This window comes from Pan paniscus, chromosome 13 (genome assembly GCF_029289425.2).
Source record: "Pan paniscus chromosome 13, NHGRI_mPanPan1-v2.0_pri, whole genome shotgun sequence".
Taxonomy (NCBI): Eukaryota; Metazoa; Chordata; class Mammalia; order Primates; family Hominidae; genus Pan; species Pan paniscus.
The window spans coordinates 136,146,892-136,171,526 of record NC_073262.2 but is presented as its reverse complement, the minus strand read 5'-3'; the positions used below and the strand labels follow the sequence as shown (position 1 = coordinate 136,171,526).

Sequence of the window (24,635 nt, the reverse complement as noted above, 5' to 3'; positions counted from 1 at the left end):
AAGCAGTCTTAAATAATCAGAACCCTTCTGCAAGATTGTCTAATGTCAATTCGTTTTCTGACAGTGCTTCTTCTATATCTTCTTCCTCATTGTCTGGTACTGATTCAAAAGCACTCATCTCCATCAAGTCATCTTCTGTTAATTCCTCAGATGTGGTATCTATTAACTCTTGAATTTCCCCAAGATCTAGATCTTCAAACACTTTATGCCTATCTTTTTTTTTTTTTTTTTTGGTGCCATATCCACAATCTCTTCCATGACTTCCTTGATAGGCTGTTGTAAATCCTGTGAACTCACACACAACATCTGGAATCTGGACACAGTTTTCTTCAGCACTAATGTATTGTTTGGGGCTTGATGGCTTTCACAGCTTTTTCTGTAACAACATGGGCTTCTTCAATGGTGTAATCCTTCTGGACTTTCACGATATTCTCCCTGTTGAGATTCTCTTCCATAGTGTTGATACCCCTTTCCATAGAAAACCATACGTAATGAGCCTTAAAGTTCCTTATGATCCCTTGATCTAAGGGCTGAATTAGACATGTTGTGTTTAGAAGCAAGGAGGCCACTTTGGTGCTCTCATTGCAGAATCTATGGGGTTCTGGGTGGCCAGGGACATTGTCAAATATCAAAAGCAATTTAAAAGGAAGTCCCTTACTGGCAAGGTACTTCCTGACTTCAGGGACAGAGCATTGGTTTTCATGGAACCAAACCAGAAAACGTGTTTTCGTTGTACAGGGCTTCTTATCATAAAACAAAAAGACTTGCAGCTGGTGTTTATCTTTTCCCTTAAAAGCTCAGGGATTAGCAGCTTTATAGATGGCACATTTGAAAGCACTTTGGTAAACAGGTATGTAGTGAGAAATACAGTATGAAAGGAATGTTGGGACCATCAGTGAACTAAGAATCAAAATAAAGAGTTTCCACAGTGGATGTTGAGGAATCGTGGAAGCTTCTTTAGCAGAGAGGTTTGAGCTCAAAGTGCACCTTAGATGGATAGTGCATCTTATAGTGATGTGCAGGAAGGGGTGTGTAAAATGGGAGTCCACTGAAAAGGCTATCATCCTAATGCAGGTGAGATTTCATGGGGATCTGATAGGAGGAGAGGAAGCTATGGAATGAAAGGATTGTCCAGACAATACTTTGACATGCCACTAGTTTGATTCACAGACGAAAGACAAAGATATAAGATTATATAAATATAATCTTATATCTTTATAAATGTGACCACTCATTCATTATATAGTTATATAAGATTACATAACATAACCTTATATAAGATTACATAACCATAACCTTATATAAGATTACATAACCATAACCTTATATAAGATTACATAACCATAACCTTATATAAGATTACATTTTATACCATAACCTTATATAAGATTACATAACCATAATCTTATAAATGTGAACGAATGAGTGGTCCCGCGAGTGGCCGAGTGGACCCGCGAACTCACCAGCGGACTTGTAAGCGAGCTCACCTTGTCCACTCCCGCTCCAGTTCCCAAACTCTTAGAGCAGAAGAGTTACATTTCCCATAAGGCCCCGTGCGAGGGGCCGGCGCTCCAGCGGGGCATCCTGGGAAGCATAGTCCACGATCCATAAATCACTTTCTGGAGACCCGCCCTCGCCAACATGGCGGCGCCCAGTTGGGGCGGGTTCGTTCGCTTCGCGTTTTGGCCAGGGCGGGGGTCTGGGCTTTAGGCAGTAAGTGCGGCTGGCGCCCGGGGATCCTGGGAGGGACGTGGGAAGCGTAGGGACAGTGTTGGTGGCCCAGTCTGAGGAGGGCGAGGCGAGAGGCGGCCCCGGCCTGCCTGAGGACGCGGCGCTCTCCTGGAGTCGGGGCAGTGGTTTCGGGCCACGGGGACCTCTGCCTTTTTGCGCCCCTGGGCCTGTGGTGGCTTGGAGGGCCTCGGCCGGCCGTAGGAGTTGGGAATTCAGGAATGCAGACAACGAGCTCGAGGCTAGACTCTCGAGTTGTGTTTTTTTAGTTTTCTTCTGAGGAAAAGCAAAATAATTGCATTTCAGCGCTTCCTGTCACTTGGTACCTATGCTAGGCGCTTTACGTTTCTCATCTCCAAGTGACCCTCTGCCACACTCGATGTGAAACCTTGGGGAAGTCACCTAGGCCCCCAGGGCTAACGATGGGATTAGTGGATACATACTGGAAGGCCTTTAGGCTTGCTAATTGTAATGGCAGTCTTCCCCGCCCTCCGCTCCCCTTCCCCCCTCCCTCCCCAGTGAACTAACTTCCGGCCCAACAGCTTCGGGACTATGTACTAAAGTGCTCAAAAAAAAGTTAACTTGATCCGTTTAATTTAAATGTCATAATCTGGTATATAGTACTGAAGGGTGTGACAAGCAGAGATTTTAGTGAGTTGATTCTCAGAATCTAGGGTTGGCTTTGCCATCCCAGCAGTGGATTAGTTGTGGCGACAGGTTTTCTTTTTTAAAAAAATTAGTGATGTGAACGTGCCTTTTTAAAAACAGCTGTTACTTATTGTGGGCCAAACCCTGTACACTAAGTGCCCTTCTTTCGTTATGTCATTTGATAGTTTAAATGACCCGAAGAGACAGATGGTATCCTATTTTACACATAAGAAAACAGATTAACATATCCAGGGTCACACAGGTAGTTAGGATCCTGATAGGGATGAAAAAAATCTAGATCTTGCTGCCTCCAAAACCCAACTACTGTACATAGAAACAGTCCTGTGTTCTAAGAAACAACAGAATGGACTCCCAAGTGTAAGTAAGGTAGGGGGATTTGGGGAAAATTTATTTAAAAAATAAAAGCATTTATATGTCACTTTTTTTAAGGGTAGTATTTAGTTTCACAATGTTTGGGGACCTATTTGAAGAGGAGTATTCCACTGTGTCTAATAATCAGTATGGAAAAGGGAAGAAATTAAAGACTAAAGCTTTGGAGCCACCTGCTCCTAGAGAATTCACCAATTTAAGCGGAATCAGAAATCAGGGTGGAACCTGTTACCTCAATTCCCTTCTTCAGACTCTTCATTTCACACCTGAATTCAGAGGTATGCTATGTTACGTACATTTAACTAGCAATATGTACCATCTTCTTTACATGTAATTAATTATGCAAAATCACAAATAGACCAATTATCTTAAAGATATATTCTACAGTATGTGTTTATTGTTGCACATGTAAGATATAAATTGGTAATTCCCTCTGCAGAGAAATGTGAAGCTTAATCTTAAATATATCCTGGGTGATGACAATAATGTTTAGTAAAAAAATAAAGCAATATATTTCTTTTTTAATTCCTATAGTTTAAAGTACAACATAAAGACAATTGTCATAAGTATTAGTCTTCATTATTGTTACACTGTTTGAGTTTTAAAATTTCTCTAGAATAACAAACACTTAAGCCAGAGTTATCCAACCAATTATATCTACCTTTTGGAGTGGGGAAGGGTGTCATATTATTTATATGGGTGCACAGTTGTTCATACGCATTTCTGAAATCTGGAAAGCTCACACCCTCATCTGATCTCACCTGAGCTTGTTTGGCTTCAGAACCAGACCTGGTGTGAGGCTATTTACAGTTTTTAGTTATCTCATGTGGGTGAATATTCATACATTCATTACAGGAATATTAATCTGCTTGATTAATGGAAGCTGGCCCAGACCCTGCTGGGAATGTAACATTTTATATATATATATAAAACACTTTTTTCATATTATCTTTATAAACTCTGGAAATTCTGAATTCCAAAGACCCAGAGATTTTAGGTAAGGGATTGTGTGCAAGAAACAGACCCACAACCCAAATTAGCTAAATTTAAAAGGGGGGTTATTGTAAGAATATAGGGGATCTCAGAAATCAACTGCAAGAAGCCAGCCTGACCTTACTGGACCCTTGATTTCTTGCCCCTGTTTCTCTCTATATATTTCTCCCATATCCCATCTCTGCAAACCAGCTTCCTCCACAAGGGTCCTAGGAGCTGTGTTCCCCTGAGCTCAGTGTGAACATTACTTTGCCTTCATCTGGCCCTGATTGGGGTCCCCAGCACTACATGGCTTTGTAGCTCAGCTCTCCACAGTGTCTCCATATTAGGAGGACAGACAGCCTGACTCATCCTATCTGGTTTGCCATGTTCCTCTTCCCTACTACCACCACATTTATCAAATCTTTGTGGTTCTTCTGTTGCTTCTAAGCTTAGAAAGACTTGCTGCCTCCAGAGATTTAGTAAATATTTACCACTGTTACCTTCCCAGGAGCAATTTAATGGGTTGGATTGCATGTGGGATTTAAGTGGTACCTCTTAGCCTTGACTCGATCCCCTCCATAAAAATATCTCCCTGATGCAATCAGTAATTCCACCAGTAAAAATTTCCAGCACTAATAAGTACATTTCTAATAGGGATAACACTTTTCCAGGTTTTAATATAGTTGAAGTTAAAGGACAGCTCGAAGTAGAAACGTAGCCTCAAAGGGACTGAGGAAGATGGTGAAGTGTAGGGCGGGTCATGGAGCGTACCATTAGGCAAGAGTAGTACTGAGAGTCCCAGGCCAACTTCCTCTCTAGCAGAGGGGATTGCTGGCCAAGCACATGATTTGACATCTTAGTGCACAATGTGCACTGCTTGTATAGCTTAGCCTGAATCCTGATGGTGATTGACAGGGAGGTATAATTTGGAAAGGATAAGGACTGTCGGAGAACTGGTGGGGGGGAAATTTTGGAATAGTATTTTAAATAATAGGGCTACATTGGGTTCCATTGTACTCCATTACAATGTAGCTGAGAGTACTGGGAGATTATTATAAAAGTTTTTGTATGGTTTTATGCTTTAACTTGTAGATTTGTAGTTCATTTTTGCCGAGTCCCAGCACTTAGAAAGAATATAACATTCATTAACAGTAAGCACTAGGGTAGCAATAGTTTTTCAATAGGGAGACACATTTATCCCATTCCTTGTATCCCTAGAGTATATCAGAGTTTCCCAGTAAGAGTTCCTACCTAGGCTCGGATACAGACTTCTCAAAAGATTCAGGTATGTCCCATTGGGTGGCACATCACCTAGATGTTGGGTGATAAAGAAATTCTGGAGACTTCCATGGGGTTGCCAACTTCTTTTTCCAGATAAGACCACTGCCATCTGTTATTACCTTCAACACGGAAAAGACATTTTCACACCAAAAAAAAGGGCATCTCAGAGTAAAAGGGGATCCTTCCCACGAAAGGATGGTTGTTAGCCTTACATGTGGCAGGAAAACTGCAACACTACTGTATTTCCTGAGATTCCTGGGCTTTTGGGACCTGATGCCATAGACAGTGGGAAGCCATGAAAGATTTCTGATGTTACTGTTTTTAGTTTTATGCATAAAGATTATTTTCCTTTCCTAGAATTAGGAAATGCTGAAGCCTTAGCATGACACTATTTTCTTAGAGTCACTGGTTAAAAATGTTACAAGAAAGTAAAGTGTATAGAGTAAGGTATAAATATTGCCACAATCATATTTCTGAATCTACTTGATTTTACTTAAAGGTGGTCTTGGCTTTCTAAAACAATTTTTAAAAATGAAATGATGTCATTTGCATCTCTGATTCTACCTTTTTCTTTAGAAGCTCTATTTTCTCTTGGCCCAGAAGAGCTTGGTTTGTTTGAAGATAAGGATAAACCCGATGCAAAGGTATTTTTTTTTATTATTATTATACTTTAAGTTTTAGGGTACATGTGCACAATGTGCAGGTTAGTTACATATGTATACATGTGCCATGGTCGTGTGCTGCACCCACCAACTCGTCATCTAGCATTAGGTATATCTCCCAATGCTATCCCTCCCCCCTCCCCCCAACCCACAACAGTCCCCAGAGTGTGATGTTCCCCTTCCTGTGTCCATGTGTTCTCATTGTTCAATTCCCACCTATGAGTGAGAATATGCGGTGTTTGGTTTTTTGTTCTTGCAATGGTTTACTGAGGATGATTTCCAATTTCATCCATTTCCCTAGAAAGGACATGAACTCATCATTTTTTATGGCTGCATAGTATTCCATGGTGTATATGTGCCACATTTTCTTAATCCAGTCTATCATTGTTGGACATTTGGGTTGGTTCCAAGTCTTTGCTATTGTGAATAATGCCTCAATAAACATACGTGTGCATGTGTCTTTATAGCAGCATGATTTATAGTCCTTTGGGTATATACCCAGTAATAGGATGGCTGGGTTGAATGGTATTTCTAGTTCTAGATCCCTGAGGAATTGCCACACTGACTTCCACAATGGTTGAACTAGTTTACAGTCCCACCAACAGTGTAAAAGTGTTCCTATTTCTCCACATCCTCTCCAGCACCTGTTGTTTCCTGACTTTTTAATGATTGCCATTCTAACTGGTGTGAGATGGTATCTCATTGTGGTTTTGATTTGCATTTCTCTGATGGCCAGTGATGGTGAGCATTTTTTCATGTATTTTTTGGCTGCATAAATGTCTTCTTTTGAGAAGTGTCTGTTCATGTCCTTCGCCCACTTTTTGATGGGGTTGTTTGTTTTTTTCTTGTAAATTTGTTTGAGTTCATTGTAGATTCTGGATATTAGCCCTTTTGTCAGATGAGTAGGTTGCGAAAATTTTCTCCCATTTTGTAGGTTGCCTGTTCACTCTGATGGTAGTTTCTTTTGCTGTGCAGAAGCTCTTTAGTTTAATTAGATCCCATTTGTCAATTTTGTCTTTGGTTGCCATTGCTTTTGGTGTTTTAGACATGAAGTCCTTGCCCATGCCTATGTCCTGAATGGTAATGCCTAGGTTTTCTTCTAGGGTTTTTATGGTTTTAGGTCTAACGTTTAAGTCTTTAATCCATCTTGAATTGATTTTTGTATAAGGTGTAAGGAAGGGATCCAGTTTCAGCTTTCTACATATGGCTAGCCAGTTTTCCCAGCACCATTTATTAAATAGGGAATCCTTTCCCCATTGCTTGTTTTTCTCAGGTTTGTCGAAGATCAGATAGTTGTAGATATGTGGCATTATTTGTGAGGGCTCTGTTCTGTTTCATTGATCTATATCTCTGTTTTGGTACCAGTACCATGCTGTTTTGGTTACTGTAACCTTGTAGTATAGTTTGAAGTCAGGTAGTGTGATGCCTCCAGCTTTGTTCTTTTGGCTTAGGATTGACTTGGCGATGCGGGCTCTTTTTTGGTTCCATATGAACTGTATTTTCTCTTGGCCCAGAAGAGCTTGGTTTGTTTGAAGATAAGGATAAACCCGATGCAAAGATATTACATCTATGATTTACTGGGGTGTTTTAGCGTATTCAAGAAATTTTTTTTTAAAGAAGGAATTAAGTGACTTGTTCACAAAGCAATAATTTTATTAATTATCAAATATGCTCTTTATTTCCAGAAAGTGACTTGGCCTGTACCCTATGGGTAATGGAATTTGCCTTCCGAGAAAGAATCAGTTTTCCAAGTACAATACTGCTACTGCTTTATAAACATGTAACACTCTTTACTATGCTTATTCTTTCTTCTGGTGAAGGAAATATTTGCAGAACATCCACATTAGCTTCCCCCAGAAGTCTATTTAAAGCACTTTTTTTGCAACAATACCGACCTCTCCGCCCCACACACAAAAAAATAGAGGCTAGTATTCTTTCAATTTGGTACTCTGGAAATAAATTGAGTAATGAGTTAATTAATTATTTTGTTTGTTATTGTGGTGATATTTAAAATGCATATCTAATCAAGTTCCTCTCTGCTTAAACATAACTCAAAAGTTTCTTATCATGTTCAGGCTCAAATTTGTACTTCTTAGGAGTCTTTCATGATCTAGCCCAGTACTTCTCAGGCTACCTGTGTGGCAAAGGACCTGTTTTTGTGTATTTCTTTTTATTCCCAATCTGTTGCAGATTAGCACTTTTCTAGTATATAATAAAAATGCCATGGGAATGTCAAATTGCTGTTACAATTTCTAAATGCTTATTCTCCTTTCAATACTTAAAGTCTAGCCTACAGACCAGACTCTGAGCAACATTGCTCAGTCTGCCCCAGCCCTCACCACATCAAGTAAGGCAGGAACTCGCTTGGAGCCAGGAGAAAGTGAGGCAGGGTGTGCTGAGAACTCCAGAGTGAGATACAGTATTGTGCCTGGCAAATTTCTACAGAGGGGAAATTATGTGTATCAGAGGTATTTTAGAGAAATAATGGACTATTAGAAGAGATTCAAACTACTGTCAATCTGTAATCAGTTGAGTGGTTTATTAAGGCCTGTTTGAGTTTTAATGTTTATCTGAACCATATCAAGGTAGAAAACTCCAAATAACTATTATTTTTTAGATTGAATTATAATTTTCACAGAAGAACTGAATCATAATTAGTTTTTCCCTTACAATAGGATATTTATAAACTTTCTCCTGAATGAACTGGGAGATATAAAAAAGCTAGTATGCAATTGTTTTCAAAAGCCTCAATCAACACTTAAAGAATTCATTTAGAAATGTGTTTGTTTCTCATTCAGGTTCGAATCATCCCTTTACAGTTACAGCGCTTGTTTGCTCAGCTTCTGCTCTTAGACCAGGAAGCTGCATCCACAACAGACCTCACTGACAGCTTTGGGTGGACCAGTAATGAGGTACGAGGATCAGCTCTTTAAGGAAGAGTTACCAGCAATAGAGGAAAGAATAAGGCTGGTTTAATGTTATCTAACTTCCTCTAATTTTGTCTTAGGGTCTCAACATATTGTTTGAATGTTTCCTTCTCACATTAAAAAATTACAAGCCAGAGATATATATTTTTAGACACTTGCTGTATACAGGTTTTTATGAATGGCTGTGATTTGGGGCTGGGGAGAAGATTGGAAAAACGGGGAGAAGTACAAGAGCTGATTTTTACAATTTCTACCCTAAGAGTCTTTATGTAGTCTAGTTGAGATACAACACCTATTACATGGAAATTACCTACCATTTATATAGGAAACTGTTGATCAGTTTTTTAGTCTTTGACCAACAATAATGGATCAATTACATTGTAAGTAAATTTTCAAAAATTCTTTGTTATGTGCTTTGTGTTTGAATCCACATGTTCTGATTTGAAGGTTTGCTTCAGTCAAAAAAGTGAAATGGTTCTTGGCAGGTCTTTTTATTCCTGTCCTGACTTTCTCCTGACCTTCTCCATTTTCTTTATGAATCTTGCTGTATATGGGCTTTCTCTCACTTTCCTGTTTGAGTTCTAAAAGGCATTCTACTGTATACAAACACTACACACTTGTCAGCAATGAGTAAAGGTGCTTGTTGCACATATTGATGAGCTGTTATAGCTATACAAATCCAAACAAATCCCAGTCTACCATTTTTATATGGAATAGATGGATGTAATCCTGCAAAGACAGGTATAGGCAACTGTCACAGAAGTTAAAGAGCAAATGATAGGAATACTGTTATATTGCCTTTAATGGTAAACTCTGAAGGGTAGTCTTCTAACCAGGAACACTCCTTAACTAGGTGATACTAACTATGTGATTAAGGAGGTAAGGCATGGACTTTGAAGCAAAATGGGGTAATAATACATTCCCTAAACAAGTATGTTAAATTTCTGGTGTAGGGCTGGTATTTGGCGTTAATCCGATTAACAACAAAAACAAACAAAAAAAACACTGTATTGAGATATAATTTACATGCCACAAAATTCACTCTTTTAAGTGGTACAGTTCAGTGGTGTTTTTTAGCATATTCACAGAGTTGTTCAACCATCACTACAATCAATTTTAGAAAATTTTTACCACCCCAAAAAGAAACTCCATACCCATTAGCAGTAACTTTCCATCCCCCTCAACTCAGCCGCTGGCAACCACTGACCTCCTTTCTGTCTCTATGAATTTGCCTATTCTGGACATTTCATAGAAATGGAGTGATCCAATAGGTGGTCTCGTAACAGTCTTCTTTCACTTAAAGTACTGTTCTCAGGGTTCATTCATGTTGTAGTATGTGTTGATACTTCATTCCATTTTATTGCCAAATGAGATTCTATTAGATGGATATGCCACGTTTTTTTTTTTTAATCTAGTCATTGGTTGATAGATTTTTCTTTGTTTTTGATAATGAGCTTCACTAAGTTGCTGGTTTCTTCTTAATGCTGTGAAATTTTTTTTTTGTTTTTTGTCTAAATAAGATCTTGCAGAAAATCCTCTAGGACTGGACCTGCAGTGGTAGGAGAAGGTCTCTGTGGTACCTTTGCGAAGTGTAGGATTGTTTAGGAACAGAGCTTGAAAACTTCCACAAGTTTTCTATCCCATCATAGCCAGTGATATTAGATAAATTACATCCTTGAGGGTCTTGTATTTTAAAAGGCAAGATAGAAGTCCTCCAGCTTTCATCCACTTTATCTGCTGCTCTTCACATGAAACACTTTTTTTTTTTTTTTTTTTTTTTTGAGATGAGGTCTCACTGTCACCAGCCTGGAGTGCAATGATCATAGCTCACTGCAGCCCTGGGTTCAAGGCATCCTGCTGCCCTGGCCTCCCAGGTAGCTGAGATTTTAGGCATGAGCTATTGCTCTTGGTTGAAACTTATTTTTGAAATTGTCTTCCCTTATTGCCTCTGCTTCTGAACTCTCCATTTGTTCCTCTCCTTCCTTTCTACTTTTTTGGTTGAAGTCAACAGTGACATCCCTGTGCCAAGTCCAGAAGACACTTCTCTGTTCTCAGCAGAAGGAGCTCTCAGCAGCACTCACCACCCTCCTTAAAGCCTCAGCTCCTCCTGCTTCCTGGGGCCTCACTCTCCTGGCCCTCCCCGCAGCTTCTCTTCCTCCTCTTCTCCACTTCTCAGTCTTGGTGTGCCCCTTGGTTTGGTTATAAATTTTTCTTAAGCAGAAGTTCACACACAACTGCGTGACTCATAATGGATTAAAGCAAGTTCCATCAGGATTTTTTTCTCAGTAACACTGTGTTAGTCTTGTTTTAGTTGTTTTTACTTCAAAGCAGTACATTCTAGTTCTTTTCTATTGTTGATAATTCGGACTATTCACATGTGCTCTGATCTCAGTGAGGTGTTCCTGTGCAGACACTGCCAGCTCTTAGACACTGGTCCGTGCCTGGTATATCCCTCTCTGCTTTCTGTGGCATGAACATGTGTGTGGTTTCCCACAAGAATAAATGCACATTCTGGGTGTCAAAGGAATTGAGTTATATGTACACACTGAACCCAGCCTGTTCATATTTTCATTTTTTAGTATAAATAAAAATAGGTGGTAATCTCTTAACCAGCTCAGCTTGTTTTGCTGAGTCATTCTTATATCTGATCTTCGGATTGCTTGATAAATCTTGACTTTTTATTGACTAATGTTTGTTTTTTTAATGTTTTAAAAAATCTGAAGCCCGGAATTACATCTAAAAGTTACCTGTTTTATAGGAAATGAGGCAACATGATGTGCAGGAACTGAATCGAATCCTCTTCAGCGCTTTGGAAACTTCTTTAGTTGGGACCTCCGGTCATGACCTCATCAATCGTCTGTATCACGGAACCATTGTTAACCAGATTGTTTGTAAAGAATGTAAGAATGTCAGCGAGAGGCAGGTAAATATGCCAGAGTATTTTAGTAATAAGTTATGTTGTAAATTATAATCCATGTAATTAAATGTATGATATATAATACCACACAAGGATTAAAGTGTTTATTACTACAAGTAATTTATTGAGTTTTTTTTTCTTCTAACTACACCTAAATCATGAGCCTATAATCCGGATTTCTCCATGTAGATTGAAAGAAGCAAATATCTTGAAACTTAATCTTTTATTCAGTACCCTAATATTTGGAAAATAGATTTGGGGGATATTTACAAATAGAAGACTGTGGCATCATGTGAGAAGCCAGCGTCATCATCGTTGGAATATTGTAAAGACAGTTAATTAGGGAGGTAATAAAAATAGATAATACTGAAGACCGAGGAGTGTTTAATTTGACAAACATTTTTAATTAAATATGGGATTTAGTTTATTAATATTCTTCAGAAAGTTCATTTATATATGTGTGTTTATGTTTATATATTATATATAAAGCTATTATAATCCTGTGTTAATTAGTATAACCTTCAGTTCTTTGTAATGAGACATATTGCCCATTTAATCTAATTAGAAATTAGAAATTGGAAATTTGCTCATGTAAATATAATCCTGTTTGCCCTACAAATCTTATATAGTCAATTATCACTGAATTCATTACTGATCCTTTAATAAAAGGCTGCTTTTGTTATTTATGCCAAGGAAGTTTGTGTATTTGTATGAGGACAAAATTACCATTTTCTTTTCTTTTTTTTTTTTTTTTGAGATGGAGTCTTGCTTTGTCGCCCAGGCTGGAGTGCAGTGGCACGATCTCGGCTCACTGCAAGTTCCACCTCCCAGGTTCACACCATTCTCCTGCCTTAGCCTCCCGAGTAGCTGGGACTACAGGTGCCCGCCACCATGCCTGGCTAATTTTTTGTATTTTTTTTAGTAGAGACGGGGTTTCACCATGTTAGCCAGAATGGTCTCGATCTCCTGACCTCATGATCTGCCCACCTTGGCCTCCCAAAGTGCTGGGATTACAGGCATGAGCCACCGCGCCTGGCCCAAAATTAGCATTTTCAAATGTGTTAATTGCTTTTTTGAAAATAGATGTGTATATAAAAATATGTGATTTTCAGGATGCTGAGGCAGGAGAATCGCTTGAACCCAGGAGGTGGAGGTTGCAGTGACCCGAGATTGCGCCACTGTGCTCCAGCCTGGCGGCAGAGCAAGGCTCCGTCTCAAACAACAACAACAAAAAAAAGTGATTTTTTAACTTTGGAAATAATTAAGATGTTGTGTGTGTCTTTGAATTACTACATGCTTGACTTAGCTATGATGTAGTAAATCAGTATTTTCAAAACAACATATGTAAGGCCATTATAAATTAAACACATTAACTTTTCACATATATATTATAAACCATATACTGTATAAATGTTACTTTTAGTACTTGAAATCTTCACCATGAGTTAACAAGTGCCCTATTTTCATTCCCCAAAATCTCTTAAAATAAAGCTGTTGCACACACATACAGAACTATAAATATAAATTAAATTTGCCAAATTGTAAGTGATTATTACTAGAAATATTGTGATTCAAATGTAGTTATAGCAGATTTCATAAACCCTCTTTTTACAGACTATTCTCTTGAATTTTCATAGGAAGACCTTCTTATCCTAGCTTAACGTAATTCTTTTTTTTGAGATGGAGTCTCACTCTGTTGCCCAGGCTGGAGTGCAGTGGTGCAATCTCAGCTCACTGCGACCTCCACCTCCCAGGTTCAAGCAATTCTCCTGCCTCAGCCTCCCAAGTAGCTGGGACTACAGGCGTGCACCACCACACCCAGCTAATTTTTTTTGTATTTTTAGTAGAGATAGGGTTTCACCATATTGGCCAGGCTGGTCATATAATTTTTTTTTCTTATAACTTCTTTAGTATATCTTAAGGCAACCCTAGCAAAAGAAAATAAAGAAATGGAGTTTACATTAGAAAATTCAACCCTGCCCTTGCTCTTATAGTCTAGTCTAAAACAGTACTGTATACCTTGTATATATGCACTTCTGAATTCAGATACGTGTCTTATTGTGGTTTATATTTCCTCATAAAACAGATTTTATTGTATCTTTGGTAAATTCATAAACTTTTCTTATATTTTTCTGATAGATTTTAAGCTAAATTATAGTTCAGTTTCAAAAGAAGGATAATTTAGTGTTATGAACTTCACAACATCTAATCAGGAGATCTACATCTTTATTTGTAATGTTCTAGAAAACATATATCTGATTATTCCCAATATATATGTGAGTTGATGATGTGTTTGTAAACCTCTGAAATTGTTTTTCAATATTATATTCATGTCTATTTCAGGAAGACTTCTTAGATCTAACAGTAGCAGTCAAAAATGTATCCGGTTTGGAAGATGCTCTCTGGAACATGTATGTAGAAGAGGAAGTTTTTGATTGTGACAACTTGTACCACTGTGGAACTTGTGACAGGCTGGTTAAAGCAGCAAAGGTAAAGACAGATAACTGCTTTTTCCCAGGGTCCCCACTTTGTAGTTAGTAGAAGTCAACTTGTATGAAAAAGTCTCGAGGATATACTTGAAGCTGTTGACACTAAGGATTGAAAAGATATTTACACCATTTTCTGTATTTTAATTTTTTACAATAATGAATTTTTAAGGCTTTCAACCCAACAGTTCACCCAACTTCCTTTTCTCTGGGGAAAACTTTATTTGTACCTCAGTGTTTCGTAAGTATCCCTCCTTTTTGCAATTACTGCTGTGAAAAAAGATGTATATATTTTTATTTCTGTCACTGAGAAGCTTGTTGAGCTTTGGTTTCTTTACTACTATGAAAATAGATGGCTGTCTTCATTTTCTTAATATACAGTTATTTTATAATCTTGACATATGTTCTTCCTCACTCTGGCAAATCCAGTATAGCCTTACCTCCTCCCCCAGGTGGGAGTACTTAACTTGCTAATTAAGGAATTTAACAGAATACTTCTGATTTTCTTTCTGTACAGTCAAGCAAAATATAAGACGAAAGAAAGTCAGGACTAAAGCAACTGATATCTTTTGCCATGTGAGAGCTAAGAGGGAAAAGTAAAACAAACCAATAAACAGAATTCTGACATTTCTCAAATTTATTCATCACATTCATATATCAGTAGCCATTCCTGTAGTATAATTCATAGTTATTTTCCATTCCAGGAAAGAAGAGATACTTTGATAAGAGGAGAAATGAGAGGCAACTACTGTTTAGCTTAGTGGAACACCTCCCTGGTGTTATTTTCATGCATCTTAAGTTTTGCACATTCCAGCTCCTTTCTGATATGGCAGGGATTTATTATATCAGCACTTTGGCATTTCTGAAAATCCCTCTGCCACATATTGGTGTTTTATCCCAGTACTGATGTGAGGTCTGTCTCTGTGCTTTACTGTCCAAGCCCTTTGGGTCCAAGATATCTATTTGTTCTAAAGGAGACGGACATCTGAATAACTCTTTTTGGAGGACAGATTTTTAAAAAATGTTTTGTGGGTTTTTTCCCCATTTTATCTTCTAGCAGCCATTCATTTATATTTCCTTTTCACAATTCCCTGTGATTTCTCACTATGGAATTGTTCTTTAATCTATTTTTCACACACTTAATTTCCACCAAAAGCATTACCAATGCTAGTTAATTGCTAAATACTAGTAATTCATTAACATTAATATAAAAATGATTATTATAGATAAATGTATCTATGTCTATGTATGTACATTAATACCATTTCCTGTGGCCTGGATGTGCTGTCTCTAACCTTCTCTGTCCCTTCCTTCTCAGCTTCTTGTACCTATGGCCAATATGGCATCAACCCTGCTGCTGTCGTTATTATCTGCAGTGGTGACGTTCCCACTGCTGTGGGTGATGTGATGAGCTGTTCATAAACATCATCAACTTGAGCTCAGTTCACTCAGTGGGTTACTGAACATTGTCTTAAACAGCTACCACAAGAGACATATTTAAGCAGTCACTTCATTATGACAGAGATAGCACTATTCCTATAGCTGACAGTTATTGAATTTTTCCAGCAAATAAAATGAGCATTGATTTAGATAATACACAATACTGATTTTGTACCCTGGAGATTATAGATGAAAGTATAATAAAACCTTAAACCCTATGCCTATAGCTTTCACGGGAAGATTGAATTTTATACTGTTTCACATGTATTTCCATCCAGTTTTTGCCCCTTCATCAAACCCAAAGAGAGAGGTTTATCATTTGCTTATTTATTTTGTATTTCACTTTGGTGTATAAACTTCAGAGTTTGGAACAGTGTTGGAAAGATACCTACACATTCAGCTTTTGGTTAGACTTCATGTTCACGTTACAAAATAAGAACCTTTTGCTAAACAAATGCAGTTTTTAAATATACCTTTTATCACATTTCTTTAATTCTTTTTCAGTGGAAGTTTTTTGATCTTGATACTTCTAAATTTATATTCTATTCTATGCATTGGATTTGTTGCATTCTAAGTTTATGTTTGGCTGTACTGCTAAATAAATGCATATTTTCTTGTCCTAAGCAGTCTTTTCTCAGCCACATTATAGTTGAATTACTCAGTTTTTTTAGATGCATTTTTAGAGCTTGTTTGAAAATCTACCATGTTGTTATATTGCTGGGGTTTTTTGTTTTTCTTTTTTTCATTCATCTTTTTTTTTTACCCACTAGATTTGTGAAACTGTTTTTTAAAATATATTTTTAGCACTGTTAGATATATATGATTATGGGTAATTTTACGTATCAAGGAGGATTTTTTTTCTCCTCACAGACCAGTAATCCAAGAGGTTCGGCACAGTTGATACTCTTAAAAAGCAGCTTAATCCCAATCAATAGATCTTAGCCCTTGGGGAAGTTAGAGGCCTTTTGCAAGTCTCATGAAAGCTATGAATCTTCTCCTCAGAAAAATACAAATGCATATATAATTTTTGTATCATTTCAGATCCTTTAAAACAGGTTCCTAGGTCCCAGGTTAAGAGCTCCAGTTCTTCACTGATTAAAAAGAACTGTAGACCTGCCAGGTAAAGTGGAGACACCAAGGATGAAGGTGAAAGGCCAGAAATTGGGCAGGAAATAGGCACCACTCATCAAATAGTATTTCAGGATATCAACATTAAAGATAAAACTGGCTTGTGAATTATTAATTGTAAGCACAAATGAGTGGCTCCACCTTTAGACCCATAAAATAGATGAGTTGACATCGAGTTATGTTGAATCCATGGTAATGAGTTTATGTAATATTTCTCTTAGAACTGTGTCATAGGTTGTTTTTTCAGACCTTAAGAAACATTATGTATCCTTTTATATAACCCTGTTTTTAAAAAGCTTTGTAAATTTTTCTTTTAACAGTCGGCCAAATTACGTAAGCTGCCTCCTTTTCTTACTGTTTCATTACTAAGATTTAATTTTGATTTTGTGAAATGCGAACGCTACAAGGAAACTAGCTGTTACACATTCCCTCTCCGGATCAATCTCAAGCCCTTTTGTGAACAGGTTTGAACTATTTTATTTTTAAATTCTTTCTTTTCCCCTCTCAAGATTGAATCTATTATTGACCTGATTTTCAGTTGGTTTATTGTGAGAATCTCTAAACCTTGGCACTATTGACATTTTTAGTTAAATCATTCTTTGTTGTGGGAGACTGTCTCGTGCATTAGGGTGTTTAGCAGCATCCCTGCCCTCTACCTATTGGATGACAGTAGCATCCTCACTCCCCCTCTCTCAGTTGTGACAAGCAAAACTGTCTTCAGACAAAGCCAAATATGTCTCCTGCGAGGACAGCATGGGCAAGATTGACCCTGTTTGAGAACCACTGATTTATTTAGAGTCATTTTGAATTTCCAAAGTATAGATTTGTTCCCAGTTCTTTTTATTAAACCCTTCTTTAAAATATTTGAAATGAAAATTTAAGAACAAAATTAGAAGTTTACCCTGCATTTAGAAAACTCACCATTAATTGGTACCACTAATTTGGATTTAGTTTATTTTACATGTAATGATGAATTTATGCATCTAGAAAGTCAAGAGGCAAATGGAAATTCACTAGTCTAGAATCTGTAATCCTTAAGACATAGGGAAAGAAAAGGTTTTGAAAACAAATTAATTACAAAATCAACCTACTTTATAAGCCATTTAAAAATGTGTTTTATAACATTGCTGTACATACCAAGGTCTGGGTGAAAAGAGTAATTATTTCTTATCACAAATCATTCTTATATGTTTATTCAGAATAGAACATTTATTAGCTAGCTATTGAGTTTCTATGTAAAAAAAGTAATCTTTTTCTAAACAGTCTTAAATTCAGGATCTTCACAAATGGGCCTTCCTTTACTTCAAGCCAAATTGCTGAGCTTTTTGGGGTTTTTTTTTGTTGTTTGAATTACCACTCAAAGGTTCTAATATTCTGTTGCCCCTGAGGCTATTATTGACGTAACCAAATAAATAATTTTCCCAGAGTTAGTTAATGTAATTGTTTCTTGTTTTATAAAAGATAGTTTGTCAGATGATTTTAACATACTTTGATGTAACAAAACTGAAATAATTGAAGAAATTGAGCACTTATCTAGGAAGTCTACATTCATTTTACTTTTGGATTTCTGTATTAATGGAAAAAAGTCACTTGGCATCTTTGTGTACACCTTGTCTTTTGCCTGTACTAGACATTTTAAAATGCTGCCCACTTAAAAAGTTTAATATTTTAAGCAAATAAATTATTAAAATAACTGACACCCATCAAGCGGCCACCATATGTACATCTGAACATCACAGATGAGCACTGACTTGAGTTTAGACGTCAAAGCCAGAAGAGAGCTTATATCATGTAGTTTTAGAGCCCTCAGATGTGAAAAAGGCTTCTTTTTTCTTCTGCATCAGAAATTTAAATAAACATCTTTAAAGTACCTCTTAATCTAAATTAGCTTTTTATTTTATTTTGTTTCTAATTGCTAGTGTAGGAGTACATCTGTTTGATCACATGATTATGGAGCATATTAATTATAGAAAATGTTGATCATAGAATTAATAAAACAAGAAAGAACCTCTTCCACTAAACTGCCTCTAAACAAAAACAGTTGATAGTCATAATTAGTAAGTTCCTATTCTATACAGAGGACTGTAGTGTCAGGAGGGGTGATAGTTGATCTGGCTTTGACTTTGAGGCACATGACAACCTAGTTGAAATAGAGGACAATTTCAACTAGATATATATCAATAAAAAAAAGGGGATGCATTTTAAAAGAAGAGTGCATCTATAAAGCAGCATAAATAGGTATTGTATGAAGATGGGTTTCTCTTGCTAAAAATTTCTACAACAGACTCACTGATAGGGTAACATATTTCATTGTTTTATTGGCTTACATGATCTTAGCCAAAGTACATAAAAGTAATGTATTTTTCAGGTACATGTGTTCATGGTCAACTAAGAGGCAGAATTTGATTGGTGTAGTGTGACTGCCCATTAGATCAATTAATTTAAAACTTTTAAATTTAAAGCCAATTACTTGAATTCATCTTTACTCTTAAATAACAAACAGTGAAGTTTCTTATTAATTTCAGTAGTTGAAATTATTTTTTCTTTTGATTATTATCAGCATTTTATGAAAACTATATCAATATTTTTGTTCTTTTTTCTTTTAGAGTGAATTGGATGACTTAGAATATATATATGACCTCTTCTCAGTTATTATACACAAAGGTGGCTGCTACGGAGGCCATTACCATGTATATATTAAAGATGTTGATCATTTGGGAAACTGGCAGTTTCAAGTACGTATAGAAATTCGTTTAGAAATATCTTTGCAATTTCTTTTCTATTCCTATTATTTTGTTGAGGATATTTTGTTTACCATTTATTATATATCCACTCTATAGAAAACTTTGATAGGCACTGAAAGTTAATACAGATACAAGTTTTAAATTTTTATTTCTAAATAATTTCACACATACAGAAAAATTACCAGAATAGTAAAAACACCTCCTGTATACCCTTTACCTAGATTCTCTAATTGTTAACATTTTGCCACATTTGTGCATGTGCATACACAGACACACATTATTAATGTTATCGTTATTAGTGCGAACCGTTTGAAATTAAGTTGAAGACACCAGGTCCCTTTACCACTGAATACTTGAGTGTTTATCTTCTAAAACCAAGGATGTTATCTTACATGAGCATTGATTAAAATAAGGAACTTCTAACATTGATATAATACTGTTGTCTAATAGTTATGTTCAGATTCCACCAGTTTTCCAGTTCACATCCTTCATGGCAATTTTTCCCCCACTCTAGTGTCAAATCCAGTGTCAAGCATGGTATTTAGTTAGCTAACTCTCCTGTAATCTGGAACCATTCCTTAGCTATACAGTTACTCCATTATCATAAAGAGACAGCACAATTCCTATAGCTGACAATTATTGAATTTTTTCTGAAAAATAAAATGAGCATTGGTTTAGATAACACACAATATTAATTTTGTATCCTGCAGATGGCAGGTGAACATGTGATAAAAACAATAAATCCCGTGTCTATAGCTTTCACAATAGGATTTAAAACCAGGGTGAATTTTGTCCTGTTTATTATATGTAGTCATGTCTTTCATGGTTGCTCTTTGAAACAGTGCTCAATAACCACTGATTGAATTACATTTAAAACTTTGATCTTCCTAGAATGGTTTCCTATGAGAGGTATAAGAAGGATTTTTTTCCACTTGAAAAAATTACCTATTTCTATTTATTGAGTAATCAATTTTTCTCTACCAATCTACTATGCCAGTTCTGTTATGTCTACTCTTCATTTTTGTGTGAGTCTGTTTTTCAGCTCTCTATTCTATTCCATTCATTTTTTTCTATTCCTGGGCAAATACCACATTGTCAATTTCCATAGCTTTGTAATAAGTCTTGATCTCTGGTAGGACAAGTCTCCCTACATGCTGTCATTCTTCAGGAGTGTGGGACCTGTCTTCATTTTTTATGCTTGTGTACATTTCTAGAATCACCTTGTCAGTAATCTCACAGATGCACACGTGTGTGCACATACACATATACACACACATACTCAGTGGGATTTCCTGTCTTCATATGTGCACAAGATATACATTTTCATTTTCTAAAGTCCCTTTAATGTCTTATTAAAAAGTTTTATAATATTTCTATTAAAAAAAAGAGTTTGCAGATGTTCTGAGGGAAAGTGCTAACCGGTGTCTAGTTCCCGGGAAATTATAATCTATTACACATCAACCCCAGACACAGTAAAACGTCTATAAGTAAGTCACAAACCGTAATGTTAGGATGTAAAATGCTTAAAGCATAGCTTCCTGTTATCAGAAAGTTAATGCTGTTGTTGACGAATACTTGCTCCACATTTACTTGTAATATGGCATCTCATGGTGCCAGCAGTATCCAAGATGCGCAGTCAGCTTTTCAAAGTGTTCATCTGTATTTCTGACATTCTATCAGTCGTATTTGGAACGTATTGAGAGATATATGTTCTGTAAAGTTTGGATATGAAAAAAGTCAAACTGTGTTCTACCAGGAACATGTTTACCAGGGAGATGATCTATGCCTAAATTTTGTGTTTTCTGGAGTGTTTGTGGCTGGTGTATTGAAATGCAACTTTCTTTAGTATGTTGATTTTATATACTAAAATATATAAAATATTAAACAATTTATACACTAACAACCAATAATCTTGCTAAACACTCATGTTGAAGTCATCTATGGAAAAAGACAGTTTTGTTTTACCTGTCCAAATCCTTTGCCTTCCATTTCTTTTGCTTACTGCAGTGAATGGAACTCCCATTCTGGCTTGGGAAAGCTGTACAAGCATTGCTCTCAAATGCTTGTGTCACATTTGCCAAGATACCAGCTTGCCGGGCACCTTCCCAATTAGATGAAGTTAAACACTTGTTGTCCTCATCTACTGTGTTTCGGCTCTTAATGTTACCATGTTTAATTTGAGCCAATCCCTATCGTGTTATTATACCTTCCCTCGAACTACCTTCTTGTATTTTTAGTTTCCCACAGTAGAGAATCCTTAAGAAAGTGGCCGTCTCACTCCGCCTTAAACTCCCCTTATCTTATCAAATAGGCTTTATTTTGCTCTGTCTTTAAGATGAAGCCTTTCATTAGATTCTGATCGAAGCTTGTCCATGTCTGGTAAGTGTTTATTATGGTGTTCATTTTTTTTGCCTTGCCCATTCCCATTGCAGTTCGTGGCTCCTTTCTTCCAGTTGTGCCTCCACCTTTTGTGACCTTTTTCAATATTGCCGTGTCTGTCTTCAGTCTTAGGAAGTGCTCCCAGCCTCTGTGCCAGCCCAGGTTCCACCTCAGGGAGTGTGCCCCTACATTCCTTGATGCCTGCTACAGTTTTTGCTCAGCCAGTTTGAAGATTTGAGGTATTTTTCTAGCTGGCAATATTTATCCTCAGTTTTTTGATGCATAAAATATCTGTTTGCAATTTCATCTTCAGGTTTATCACTGAGGTCATGTACGAAGGCAGCTTCACACTCTGGTGAGGCAGCATGTTTTGAGAGTAGTGATTCTCTCTTCCTTGAATTTCTTTTGGGTTGTGGTTTCCTGGACATCTCTTTTGCAGTTTTGTGCTCATTTCTTCAGAATTGATCAGCTTCTTTCTAGCAGCATCAGGATCTCTTCCCAGTTCTGTGACATGACTCAAAGGGCAGGCAGGCATTCCTTCATGTGGCTTCAGTCTCTGCACTGCCTGTCCATTTTTGAAGCTCTAACACCTTAGCAAGGTCTTCCTCAGGACTTAGAGAACAATAGAATATTGTGCTTGGTGTGTTTTCTTGTTAATGGCTATCAAGCATCCCATTTGTTATTTTTTTTTCTTATTGTTCTGTTGTTTAAGAATCACTAGCTTTTCATCCAGAACTTCATGGTGTTCAGATAATGATTTTGTGCTTTAAGAATTTCACCTGCAGTAGATATATCTGGTGGACACTGTGCTTGTCTCTTTACTACCATTATCCTGACAGATCCCCTGTGCCCACAGACAAAGGGTCCCAAATATTCTAATCGTAGCCAGGTAGTGTTCTTTCCACTTACAGTTCAGCAATTACTTCTTCCCTTTGAAGGAGCTGTGCCCTGCATACATGGAGTTCTTTAGTAGGTACTGCCTGTAAGGAGTAGTTTTCAGGACCAATCTCGTGTAATTTTCTCTGGGTTAAAGCCAACATTTTAGTCTCTCTTAGTGTGCCTGGAAGATGATCCCTTTCTTCTAGCATGGAGGCCACTAACTGCAAAATGTGAATGTAGATCTGGCTATAAAGAGGAGCCTGATCCATGCCACCAGCTTCCTGGGGGGACTTTGGCTTCACAGATGGTTGGCATCATTTGGAACATCATCTTGCACATTTGAGGAAGTGGGGCAAAGAAGGCTCCATGGCAGCACCCAATTGGCAGCTCTATGACTGGACCAGCCTGTCCCAACATGGCCAGGGTCAGACACTGGCTGAGTGGAGGAGGACTGGGCCCAGCCTCTATGTCATCTGGATCAACTTGTCATATGTTGGGCTCATAGGCTCAAGCATCATCTCTACAATGCCGGTTTGCCTCTTCCCTCCTGTCATTTTTAAATCTCTTATTCCATTGTCATAAATTTCTTCAAGCACCTTAAACATACTTATTTTATTATTTTCTTTCTGATAATTGCAGCATCTGAAGACTTTGTAGGTCTGACTTGGATATCTTCTGATGTTGCTGATGGTATTTCCTTGTGATTTTGGTATTGTGGACTGTAGGCTTCTTGCTTTGCTTGTTTGTTTGCTTTTTAAGAACTTGATTTACGGGAGTAATTTGAGGACTGAATTAAAAGTGCCTTCTTCCACGAAAGATTTGTGTTTGTCTCTAACACAAGCCTGGGATCGCTACCAGCCCTTAACAACATCAATTTGATGGTTTTAGAGCAATACAGCTAGTATGAATTTGGGACACAAACCCCCATGAGGACCTACTTGTGATTATTAAAGGATATTTTTCCCCCTTCATCCAGTATCAAGGTCAAGGCAAGCCAGTTCCTCATTGTCCTTTATTGTAAGGTGGATTTTTTTTCTAGGTCGTGGTTATATTGAAGGTATAGCCATTTAGGGATTCCAACTTTTTGCCGGATTTTGTCATTGTGATATATTAAGAAGTATATATTTGGTCATCCTTTCCAGTTCCCGTTCCTAGCACAGAGCTCCTTGGAACTTCCTGAGTGATAGGAGTGTCCTTTGTTATTCATAATGGGCCCCTTTCCACCAAACCTGAGTTGATGTTAATGAAGTCACTCTTAGATGCCTCAGGATGGAGGCTGGTTGCCAGAGAAGCCAGTCCCATTATTAGAGGGTTGAAACTTTCAGCCCTGCTTCCCTGACCTTGGGGAGGGGAGAGAGACAGGAAATTGAGTTCAGTCACCAGTGACGAGTGATTTATTTAATCGGTCATGCCTCTGTAATGAAACTTCAGTGAAACCTCTTGAAAAATTAGGTTTGGGGCATTTCTGGGTTGGTGAACACATTTTCATGCTGGGAGGGTGGCCACCTCGACTCCACGGAAACAGAGTTTCCTGAACTCTGGGCCCTTCTGGACCTTGCCCTATGTCTGTCTCCATCTGGCTATTCATTTATATCCTTTGTAATAAAGTGTAGTATAAGTTCCTGAGTTCTTACTGTTGTTCCAGAAAATTATGAACCTGAGTTGGGGTGATGGGAACCCTAGAATTTGTAATCAGCCAGGCAGAAGTGTGAGTACCCTAGGGACTCCGTATGTGGTTGGTGTTTGAAGTAGGGGACAGTCTTACGGGACTGAGTCCTCAACTTACGGAGTCTGTGCTATCATCTGATAGTGTCAGAATTGAATACAATTGTGTGACACCTAGTTGATGTCAGAGAATTGGAGAATTGATTGTTGTTTGAAAGACCAGTCCCTCCACTCCCTCCTTTGGGTAGGCCTAGGCTTTCTCTCCCCAACTGTGTCCTGTATGGGCATCAAAATGGAAGTTCAGTGTCAGCAAGATCGGTGTCTTAGTCCATTCAGGTTCAGGCTGCTCTATCACAACACTTAGGCTGGGTAATTTGTAAACAACA

At 37.6% G+C, this 24,635-nt stretch overlaps 1 protein-coding gene across 16 annotated transcripts in view; it reads left to right on the top strand.

Moving 5' to 3' along the window:
* The first annotated feature begins 1,553 nt into the window (after positions 1-1,553).
* The window catches only part of USP40 (ubiquitin specific peptidase 40), a 91,201-nt gene continuing 68,119 nt past the window's right edge, over positions 1,554-24,635 (top strand). For 10 of the 16 annotated variants that reach the window (XR_010109424.1, XM_014344114.3, XM_063595309.1 and 7 more), the window contains exons 1-7: positions 2,810-3,044; positions 5,599-5,666; positions 8,483-8,596; positions 11,370-11,534; positions 13,872-14,018; positions 16,903-17,046; positions 19,189-19,317. Coding sequence is in view for 15 of the 16 variants with exons in the window: in XM_014344114.3 (XP_014199600.3) it covers positions 2,810-3,044; positions 5,599-5,666; positions 8,483-8,596; positions 11,370-11,534; positions 13,872-14,018; positions 16,903-17,046; positions 19,189-19,317 (1,002 nt within the window). In the remaining variant the exon portion in view is untranslated. Of the gene's footprint in view, positions 1,714-2,809; positions 3,045-5,598; positions 5,667-7,369; positions 7,661-8,482; positions 8,597-11,369; positions 11,535-13,871; positions 14,019-16,902; positions 17,047-19,188; positions 19,318-24,635 lie in introns of those variants that run through there. The other 6 variants (XM_055109236.2, XM_063595312.1, XM_063595313.1 and 3 more) reach the window with 5 other exon arrangements.